The sequence below is a fragment of the Phasianus colchicus genome, chromosome 2, assembly GCF_987193195.1.
Source record: "Phasianus colchicus chromosome 2, bPhaCol1.hap1.1, whole genome shotgun sequence".
Lineage (NCBI taxonomy): Eukaryota > Metazoa > Chordata > Aves > Galliformes > Phasianidae > Phasianus > Phasianus colchicus.
The window spans coordinates 17,074,260-17,085,562 of NC_143437.1; the positions used below are offsets into that span (position 1 = coordinate 17,074,260).

At 40.0% G+C, this 11,303-nt stretch overlaps 1 protein-coding gene across 5 annotated transcripts in view; it reads left to right on the plus strand.

The window, feature by feature from the left end:
• Positions 1-6,389, plus strand: part of TMEM63A (transmembrane protein 63A) — a 29,036-nt gene extending 22,647 nt beyond the window's left edge. For 3 of the 5 annotated variants that reach the window (XM_031596589.2, XM_031596599.2, XM_090134971.1), the window contains exons 21-24: positions 608-775; positions 3,642-3,757; positions 4,137-4,196; positions 4,777-6,371. In XM_031596589.2, the coding sequence (XP_031452449.2) occupies positions 608-775; positions 3,642-3,757; positions 4,137-4,196; positions 4,777-4,941 (509 nt within the window). In that variant the 3' untranslated portion in view covers positions 4,942-6,371. Of the gene's footprint in view, positions 1-607; positions 776-3,641; positions 3,758-4,136; positions 4,197-4,776 lie in introns of all 5 variants that reach the window. The other 2 variants (XM_031596606.2, XM_090134972.1) reach the window with 1 other exon arrangement.
• The last annotated feature ends 4,914 nt before the right edge of the window (positions 6,390-11,303 follow it).

The window sequence follows — 11,303 nt, forward strand, 5'->3', positions numbered from 1 at the left end:
GAACTATTTTTAATCAACAATCTTATTATTGGGAGAGTGTGGCCACTTTTTAAACAATACAGTTTATATTTATTTAGACTACTTTGTGTGCAATTGTAAATATTGGAATGCGCTGCTGTGTACTTGAGCTGTTGTAATGTGTAACTGTCACATCTGGAAGTGTTTTGTTGGGGATAGAATACAGCTGATTTGAAATCCAGACACGAATTTATCGAAGTCTGAGGGGCAAATACAAAGCTGCTGTTAGACCTTTCCTCTTTACCAATACTGTGTAAGGAAGTTTCCAACTCTACCCAACCACTGTGACTCCACATGCCAGCACTAGGAAGGAGCTCTGGATGCACCCTGAGAGCATGAGTGGGTGACAGAAGTCTGAGAAGAGGGGGAGGGATGGTGAGACCTTGGGGGCCTTGGCACTGCCTCATGAGCAACTTTAGGAGCAGACTGCTGTCGTGCAACTGTATCTCATTCATATTTGGCCTGTATCCACCATTAGTATCTGAATTTTGGGTCACTTTGTTAGTGCAGGTTTCTTCACAGAATTGTTGCTTTTATCACGTTTGCAACCCCCTTCTCCTTGGCTCTCTTTTTTTTTTTTTCCTTCCAGGGTTAATATATATGCTCCTGAAGCACATGGTTGACCGTTATAACCTTTACTATGCATACCTCCCTGCTAAGCTGGAGAAAAAGATGCACTTTTCAGCAGTGAACCAGGCACTTGCAGCTCCAATTCTCTGCCTTTTCTGGCTTTATTTTTTTTCTTTTTTGAGATTGGGTAAGTATAATCTGTTCTCACTGAGAAAATACTCCTACCTCTCTTGCCAACATACCTAAATTACACGTGAAACTTCATAGACATTATGGACTTTTCTGTTTGCTCCAGTAAATATGAAGTTATGGTGGTTATGTGTTGCACTGAGTTTGAACTGGCCAATTGAGCTGTGGAGTGACAGACTTATTACAACAAATTAAGAAAAAAAACCCACACAAAATAAAACAATAATCTCTTCAGAACTAGTTCTCACTAGTAAAATGGCTCCTGGCTTTACGACATGCATTTGTATAATCAGCCTGGGTGAATTGGCTACTGCTTCTTTTGTTTAAAAAAAAAAAGTGTTAGAATGTTAGCTAATGATGCTACTAAGACCTGTTATATGCTGTTCATGAAACTTCACATGAAAAATTGCAGTGAAATAGCGACTCTCCTCCTCATTCTATGATTTGAAAACTCACGATTTTAGTATTCTTTATGGTGTTCTTTATTAAGCAGACACTTGGTACCAATAGCATTGGCTGTGATATGCTAACAGCTTTGACATCAGAAGAGGTACATGATGGCTCTTTACTCCTAGAAGGAGGCATTTGGCATGGAACAGGGATGAGGGTGACACTTGAAGGAGCTGAATTTCGCTTCTTGGGAAGGGAGCCCTTGTAATGTGTTTTACTTTCTCTGCTCTCACAGCACTGATGACAAATCAGTATGCTTTGTAATGTTTTTCTAGCATATCAGTAGTTAAACAATACTGCTGGCAGACTGTCATTTAACTTTAGGTAGCTCCCAGTAGATTTTACAGGCACTCAGAACTACTGCTTCAGACTATCCTTGGGTTTGAGCAGCTGTTGCTGCAGTAGTTGTATGCTTGAAAGCTTGCTTTTTCCCATGTTTCAAGAACTGCTTTTGCAAGCAGGAGGTCTAACAAATTCACGTTCTCTCAAATAACAGCAGAATTTCTAGAGCATGCTTTAGGAAAAATCAGCTACAATCATAATGCAATTGATGCATCTGTAATTGTTATGAAGGAAAACCTGACATAATAAAAAATGAAATCTTTTTAACAGTGTTTCCTGGTTCTATACCTGTGGTAAGACCACTGCTCACCATGGAACTTCATGATGGAAAATAAAGACTGAGATTTTATGTTTGGCTTGGTTTAGTATAGAAGTGATGCAAGTCTGAGAGGTGGGAACTTGAAGTTTTGATTTCACTGCTGCTGCTTGTGGCAAGGGGAAGAAAAGAGTGGGAAGAGTGCTCTGCTTTCTTACCTACAAAATACATCAGTCTGTTGTGTATAGAGCCTGATTGCTTAATCAGTTACTTGTGTGAATGCTGTGGATACAGTATGAATTCAGTGTAGCTGCAGAGTACAGTGATAATATATTACATTTTTTATGAGTGAGAAAATAAGAGTAAGGCTGGAAAAACTTCTATCCCAGTTCTGAGTCAGGATCAAATACTACTTGGCTGCATAGAGTACTGCATGCAGACAGGCTTCACTAGCGTCATCTCCCTTGTTTTCTCCCCAGATACTGTTTTCTCCCCAGCCTCATGCTATCTATCCATCAGATACCTAAAGCACAGCCATGTCCCTCACAGCAGAAGACGTGATAGTGCTGTATGCAGCCCAACCATTGTCTCCTAGGATGTTCATCTAAGTACCACAATTCTCTAGATCTGTTTACAGGGACAGTTTAAAGCTGGTAAATACTGTTGTAACACACTATTATACAACCAGCTCCTTTCAAAGGACATTCCAGAATACCCATAGGGAGTTTTTTCCCACTTCCCTTTTCTGTTTGAACAGCAACATCTATTTTGTACTTGGTCATTGTTGTTTTTGTCTCCAAGCAATCCATGCAGATCTGTTCATATAACCTACTGAAATCTTGTTTGTTCCATGTCATTACCTATGCTGGTGTTACCACAAAAAAAAAACCAAAAACACAAAAACAAGCAAACAGGACTGGTGTTTATTTTTTTTGGCCAAAGAAACTTAGGAACAGATGAGTTAACTTTTTTTTCCCCTTAATACTTACTCAAATAATCTTTACTGCAAAATGTGATTAATTTCTTCAGAATACTTCCCGACTTTACCTGGAGAATAATCACTATATTCATTCTAATTGTTTTCTTACTAGTTGTCTTCTAGATCTTTTCTTTGTGTTCATTCCATGCTCCTAGCACACCACCCCAGAGAATCCCAACTTGCTCGTTCACGTTTCCTCAGCTTTTTGTCTTTTTATTCTTTTTCTTGGATTCCTCCTAGTTCTGTCCATACTTCTAGTGCAGTGCCCTGTAGTTTGGTTTCAAAAGGCCAGTAGTACAGAAGAGCTTTATTATTTGGTATATGTACCTGAAACTTGCTTTTTTGGTAATAGGGTTGCACCACTGATTGCAATCCAGTTTGTAATCATCAGCTGTGTGCAGTGGAGCTACAGTCTTATTACTCATCTGTAATCTGTGAAGGTCACTTTTCTCCTTTTGGTTGTTTGCAAGCCATTCCATTTAGTGCCATCACCACACTTAATAAATAGACTCTACCTATAACATTTCACAGATCATCAATAAAAGCATTTTAGAAGTAGATCCAGAATAGTTGACTGAGGGATGAGGAGAGAAGGATCTGTGAGCTTTGTCTCTCAAGTTTTACAGCTGCCTTTCTTGACCTCTGGAAAAAAATAAAGCTGGGAAGCAGTTTTACCAGCCAAAGAGATTTGTGCTTAACCAGGCTCTCCAAGCTGAGGCTGGAAGTGGATTGTCTGGTTCTCTAAGGAAAAAACATGGGGCTTCTGAAAGTGGGGAAGACAGAATGCGTTTTTCTTGCTGTGTATTTTTATATTGTATTCTCTGAATATTCTTCTAGGCTTTAAAGCACCTACAACAATGTTTACATTGCTAGTTGTAAGCATCACAATTGCTGTTTGCGTGGCTTATACTTGTTTTGCGTGTTTCAAGCACCTGAGCCCATTGAACTATAAGGTAAGTGATGATAGGGTAACACCTTTTGGCACCAAGTTATGGATGTTATGTAGTGCCAGCTGTTTGTGAGGGATTGTTTCTTGCCTTGTCAGCAGCAGTGCCTGTCCACAGAGGTGCATTACAGTGAGATGACTAACAAGGGCTGATCAGTAGAGGTGGGTTATTTGGCACAGTGGAAAGTGTGGCACTGTTAGCAAGATTTGAGAGGAAAGCAGTATGGGAGTGTGTGAAAGAAAGCTAGAGTCGTTATGAGATTGCAGTAGAGAACTGGCACTGCCCAGTGATTTATTTCCGCTGGTTTTTAAATACCATTTCTTAATACTGTTTTGACTTAACAGTTTGTTCTCTCTCCTTTTCCCTTGCCTGTTACCGGTTACAGATAGAAGACATTCAAGGTGAAAGTGGAGACATAGATGTACGAACCATTCCGGCATCTTCTGTAAGAAGTTAAAAGTTACTAACATTCTGTTACATTTCCTAGAGAAGCTTAATTTCTCACCCTGCAAAGAGCTTGTGTAGGATGCATTAGTCTGAATGGACTGTAGGACTTCCCATGTGTTGGTGGGACCAGCAAGTTCTGCAGCTGGGCTCCTTGACTGTTCCAGGTGGTGTTCCAGAAGTACCTTCGGCTGAAGCTTTAGGAGTAGTTGAGATGTGCTACTGTACACTGTGTTATGGGCCTTACATCAGCCAGAACCTAACTTCTGGACAGCAGTCAGGTGTAGTCAAGCTTTGTGACTTGGAAGTTGTGACGTGACCATCAGGTCTTTGCCTTGATGCTAAAAAGGCTGTGAGACTGGGGTAGAAATAGAGGTCTTTGTGCCGCAGTCTACGCATAGTGTACATTCAGATGAGTGTTGCACCAGGAAGCATCCTGTAGGATGCAAAAGGCCTTAGCTGTTAAGGTGAAGAATGGGAAATGGATGAAAAGAAGAATGGCAAGGGAAAAAATTATCCTGAGTAAATTTTCCCAGAATACTCTGAGACACTAGTAAAATCCTTAATGCTTGTGATTTCAGATGTACATCCCTCGAGTTTTGCAACCTCGTTCTACAGAAAGGACGATGTTTGCCCATGAGGAGAAGCAAACATATGGTACCATGGGCAACGATACTTTAGGGGCAGAAGTCACAACCTATTCTGCCCAATCAGCAATTGGAAGAATAGCAGAAGGATCCATATGAATGCCAAGAACTAACACAAGGTGGAGCACTTGATCCAACTTCAGAAGAACTGATTCCTCACCATTGTCTATTAAGAATTCTGATTCACAGATTACTGCCTACAGAAGAGATACAGAAATGATTCATTGTGTGGTCTGCAGCTGTGCTTGGAGATTAAAAAGAGATGCCTTGGGACTGATTGTTTACCCTGCTGTCTACAAGCATTGCAAAATAAACATTTTGAACACGGAGCTGCGGATCCTCAGGGACTTCATGTCTGCTATTTCATTGCTTTCCTGACAAAGATAACTTATGCTGCATATAGATATCTGATCACCAAAGCAAATGCAGTTTTATTACCAAATGTCATTTATTTATTGAAAATGATTCTAATTTTTTTAAAACTTTAGTATTTATAAACTCTTCGGTATGTGCTAAATCCTGAAAGCAGTGCCACTTTTTGATAAAAGTACTGTATGTGTGGGAGCTGAGGATGGTGTGTGGGAATCTCTCATCTTGCCCCTCAAAGTAGTTGGTATACACTTGAGCACTTTTATTTTTCTCAAATGAGATGAGGGAGTTACTGTGCACTTGGATACTAAAAGTGCCAAAGCATAGGACTAGTGTAAAGAAGGGAGCCTGATACTGCTTTTATATAATTATGGAGGGCACTTATGTTGTTAGTTTTTGTTCACTATTTTTAAGGACCTTCCACAATGAATGCTCACCTGCCACCAATAAAGGATGTAAACATTTTATCTGTCTTTTAATCTTGGGCCAAAACAACAATCCTCTGGGTTTTTTGTTGTTTTTTTTTTTTTTTTTTTTTTTTTCTGATGCCAATATAAGGTGTATGGTACTAAGATTTTAAAATTATGTAGTAAGTGCCAATTTATTTCAGACTACATTGCATCAAGGTGTAACTAGTGATCACAAAGCAATAAAACACTGGGTTTGGAGACATTTCAGACTTTTTTTTTTCTTTGCATGTTGAACAGGTTTTGCAGGTTTTGTTTTTGTTTTTTTCTCTGTTTTGCAACATGAGCAGCACAATAAACTGTTCATAAGAGCATTGTCACAAGGTTCACATTTTCATATTCCATGAGAGATTTGAATACCTTTACATTTCTTGAGGGGATGAATCTTTATGACTTGTGGGTAGGAAGATGATTCTGACATTCCAAAGCCCTGCTCACTGCTAAATTATTAGATCCTGAACGTGACCTTTATTAGTGTATCTGTGAAGCAGCAACACTGTATGATTGGAGCAAAATTTGTGCCACAGATAAATGTGTGCAGATGTTTAGTGTCTTACAGGATGGCCTCTAGTTTCCTGGGACCAGTGATTTGGACAAATGCAGAGCAGGAAGTCTGCCATGCTACCAGAAAGACCCTGCAGAGCTCTGATAACCCTGGTGACAATCCTATCCTGGTAGTTAGACATGCCCATAACTCCTCCTTCATGAGAGGTAAGTGAGAAGCCCTGTCTAGCAATGGCACAGATTTGTGTCAGTTTTCTTTATGCTATCACTTCAGTATTATAATTTAGTGAGGGGGGACTTTCGGGGTGGTGTGATTTGTTTGTTTTTAAGGATATCTGCTTGTTTAGCAATTGTGGTCTTAGTGTACCCTGAATACATACTGGCATGTAAGGCTGGGATTTGGACTGCGTTTTGTCTCTTGAGTGTTTCATACAGCCGTGAGGACAGAAGGTGGAGACAGAGTCTGTTTCATTAATTTGATCAGAAGTCTAATTGTTCATATGCGCTCCTATATGGGATGGGTTACTGTAGCAAGTCTACAGAAGCTGTGAATATTTACAAGTATACTAATTGTGAAAGCAAATAAATGATCCACTTGACATGACTGCAGTGGATCTAGGGGTACTGGGGGGTTCTTATGTTCTGTGGTAGAACTTTTTTTGAACAAATGGCCTTCTATATGAACTGTAAAGTTACATGTGTCATATGAAGGATAAAATCTCTTTGGCTATTGGATTTCTTTCTTGTGTTCCAAGGCTGCTTAGCCTAGGTGACCAAGCTGCTTGTGGTTGGCATAAATTCGGAATGTGTAGGAGCAGTAACAGGGACAGCTCTTCTATGAACTTGAATAAACTTAATTCCAGTCACATTAACATGCTTCAGATAATAGAAAATGGAAAACCTATTAGGTAATGGAAAGTCCTGTGTTGCTAAGTAGTTGTTGCTGGCCTTTAAAGAACCACCTAATGCATCTGATGTGGAAACCACCTGTGTGTTTCACCTGTCTTTTCTTCACCACTGGAAGCAGAAGTATCTATGATGTTAGGACATGCTCTCATTCGAGTAAAGACTGGGGTAGTCCTCTGGTAAATTAGCACAATGCTTCCTTGTGTAGCAGCACACAAATTAAGGGCTGGTCTGTCAGATTTCTCAGACTGCCCTTGCTTATCTAGCGTCATTTGGGTCTCTGTCTCTGAGATCTGGAAGCAATAAACTGCGCTGATCCAAATACATTCCTTCATGCTGGTGGATATCTCTGAGAGGATCAAATTAGATCAGCAGGAGAAACTCCTTGCATTCCTTGCAGAGCTTTGGAAAAATATGAGGGATAGAAGCCTTGACAAATGTGGATATTGGCTGCACTGTATTTGAAATTCATATTTAAAGCCACTGCACATTCTTTACTGTGCTTTTTATAAATCCCTTTGGCAGAAAGCCTAAGCAAATGGCCCAGCTGGAGTTACTGATTGCAGCTCCCAGAAGCCATATTTGCTGAGATCCAGTGCCTGCTGTTTGCCTTGCCTTGCTCAGTTGGAATGGCTGCTACCCCATGCCTCATCTCCTGCAAAGCCCTTGCTTACATTCTAACAGCTTCTTTGGAATGTGAATCCTAGGCAGTCTGATGGTCAATGTGAATAAGCCTTGCAGAGTGGTTGATGGGATTCTTTGTGACACAGCTGAGGACATGAGATCTGAAAAGCTAAAGAACTGAGCCCATCTGTGATATTTGTTGAGTTCTGCAAAGACTAAGTTCCTTCTACAGTAGAGAGAACAGAAAAAACAACAGCTGGGCTTCTTTAGACGCTACCTAGCTCTGTGCCAGTTTGGGTGTATGTACAGAGTAAGCTCTATCTGGTTTGCCTGCCCTCTTACAACCTCCATTTAGGTGTTGAGGATGTGTTGTAATTTCTCATTTGCATATGTTCATACCTTGTCTTCCTTTGGGCTTTTCCTATGTGCTGAGCCAAGAGCAGATCTCTTGGCTGAGTTTCTATGTGCTTCAGTGCAGCAGAAGGCTGTATTCTGTCTCTCTCTTTGCGGAATTCCATTCCCTGAAGCTTTGCATACCCAAAGGGACCTAACAGCAAACTGAAAACTATTCCATACCTTTAAAATAAATGGTTTTCAAGAACCTGGGCTAATCTTAAGGCCTGCAGAGGATCACAGATAACTGTTCCCTTGACTCCTAACAAAAGTTGTGTGAGAAGCACAGGAAGATTTGGGGAGGATGGTTTTTTTTTTTTTTTTGGTCACTAATGTGAATACAATTCCACTGAGTTCAGAGAAAACACTTTTTTGTCTCTGAACTGCAACAGTGCAAAGAAACATACACTTTAATTCCATATGATGGCCAAGGCCATAGCTTTCTAAGAAGACAGGTGCCCATCTTCTTTAAGTGGCTCTGCAAATTCTTCTTCTGTCTAATCTGGACAAGACTTTTTGGAAGGATTTTGCTTGTCACCTGTCTGTAACAGCTGCAAGTGCCTGTTTCAGATATTTCAGAGTTGCTGAAGTTCTTTCTCTCTGAGGGCAGCTGTCAGCCAGATCAAACTGGAAAGGAAATGGCTGAACACGAAGGCATTGAAATTTGGGTCATATAATAGAACATTATTCTCTCTAATTTCTCACTTTGTGGATTATCTCCTAACTCCTGCTGCCTATTTGACATCTTATTGGTTAAGCCATAGCATCTCAACAAGTGCAGCTTCCCAAATGTTTGTGCTCAGATACAGAGTTCCTGGGTTATCTTGACTTGTCAGCAAAATTGGTAAGAATTTGTTGTTTGGAGGGGATGTATAGAAAGATCAGCTGTCTGTCGATTGCATATTGCAATTAGCTTTTAATTCCATTGATGAAAGAATGAATGTGGTTCTCTGATGTAACTGTTGGGGTATTTAGAAGCTGCTTCTCCCTGTTCAGTGTGCCTTATTACTGATCTTTCAACCAGGGACCTGCAGTGTGGTGGCTCTGGATTCCTGGTTGACAGCAAACTTTATTGTTTTTGCAGGGGAGATTTTGTTCTCTTCTGTGGCAGCTTAGCTCCTGTTGTAACTGATATTCCTAGGTTTGAATGGATTGAAATTGCTACCTCAAGACCAACTTTTATGGTCAATGGAAAGCAATACTCTGATGTTGAGTAAGGACTTCACTAATGCCGCAAGCTAACCTTATTTCCAGCCTCAGTTTCCTCCCTTCGAAGGGCAGGAGTCAAAATGATGAGGCTGGATTCTTCCCAGTGATGCCCAGCAATAGAATGAGAGGCAATGGACACAAAATGGAACACAGGAAGTTCCATACGAACATGAGGAAAATCTTTGTGAGCATGACAGCACTGGAACAGGCTGCCCAAAGAGGCTGTGAAGTCTCCTTTCCTGGAGATATTGAAAACCTACCTGGAAACATTTCTGATCATGTACTCTAGGGGACCCTGCTTGAGCACATAACTACCACAGCCTATCATATAACACAGATGTGATAAGTGTCATTTTTAGGACCTTAGAACACTTTCATCTTTATGACTACAAACTAAAAATTAGGTTTTGAAGTAGAATAGGATTTCTGAGAGGTCACAGGACAGTGGTTGCAGTGTCTGATATCTTTCACCTCTCTGTACTAGATCTCTTCATAATATTCAAGTAGGAATGTGTGGGACAGTAAACAGCCAAGGAGAGATGGAAATGTTCATATCTGTTTCTAGACTCAGTGGCTAATTAAATGCTGGTTAATAGATAATGAAGATGACAAAACCAATTTTTAAAATGGAATTCCAGAAATCTTATGTGTAGTATAAGGGACTCCTGCAGGAATCAGAGTCAGCTGCCGTCTCAAACCATTACTGCTGTGTGATTGTGAACCTCCAATTTGTATGTAGTGAGGCAAAGGGATGAAGGTTTGTAATAGAAGTTAGTGGCTGTTTTTAATAGGTATCTATTTGTTATGCTTCTCAGATGTTTAAAAAAAAAAAAAGTTGCAGTAGAGGAAGACCGAGAGCAGAGGGAAGATTTATTATTATTATTATTTTCTTTTTTTTGCACACAGCTCTTCTTTCTATATGAAAATCTTCCATGCATTTACTGTTGATTTATATTTGGCTTTTCAGATCAATTGCCTTTGTTATAGTCAGCTCTGCTGAAATGTAAAGCACCAACTTGCTTCAGGTGAAGGTGTTTCATGTTAAGACATTGAATTTTACATTTTTTCTTGCCCAAGGCAGATCACCTGTATTTTGATTTTTTTCATCTATATCTGTAGAGAAATTAAACCAGCAGCTATCTCCAAAATAGAACAAAAAGTGATTTAGAGAATTGCTAAGAACAGTAATTTGGTTGGAGGCATAAGTTTATTATTATTATTTTTTATGACAAGGGTCTCACTTTAAAGAATGGAGTAGGCTTTTCTTACTCTTCCATGTTTTACATCTCTTGTTTCAAAATTATTCCTAGAATAGGAAGAATTAAATCTACTCTGAAACCAGAAATTAGAACCTGCTTATTCCTTGAGAAGCACATAGAGAACTAATTGTTTTGTGCCTCTAGGAGGACTCATTTGGGCAATAATTACTGTTACTTTTCCTAAAAAGGAAAAAGGCGGAATGGTGAGGTTAAGAGAATTGATATCTGTGTTCTGCAGTGGGTTCTGCTGCTCAGTTTTGCATGAGATATTACTTAATCTGTCTCTTGTTTCTCTGGAACATGAAGGGTTCTTTCTGATTACTATAAAAAGCTTAAACAGCCACGAAAAAAACTGTGGGTGATATAAACAAACAGTGAGATAAAGAAGTATGGACAGACCTCATCTCCCTCGATGCTGCATGAGAATTCCTAGAACTCAGAAGCTGCAAATGTATTTTCATCCAAAATCACCCCAACAGTGCAGACTTGGTTGAAAATGAGCTTAATAACTGCTGGAAAATAAATTCTTAGACTACATCCTGAACAATTAACCTTTGTGCTCTGAGCAGAGGTGAGAAGGCTGCGATGGCCTTATAGCCCCAGAAAGAATGGAACTGCTTTGGCCCAGCAGGAGCAGAGCTGCAGCCCAAGTATCTTATTCCTGAAATTGTGCTGAAGGAAGGCTGCTGTCCAGAAAGCAGAGAGAGGTGGAAGCTGGTCCAGGCCTTTC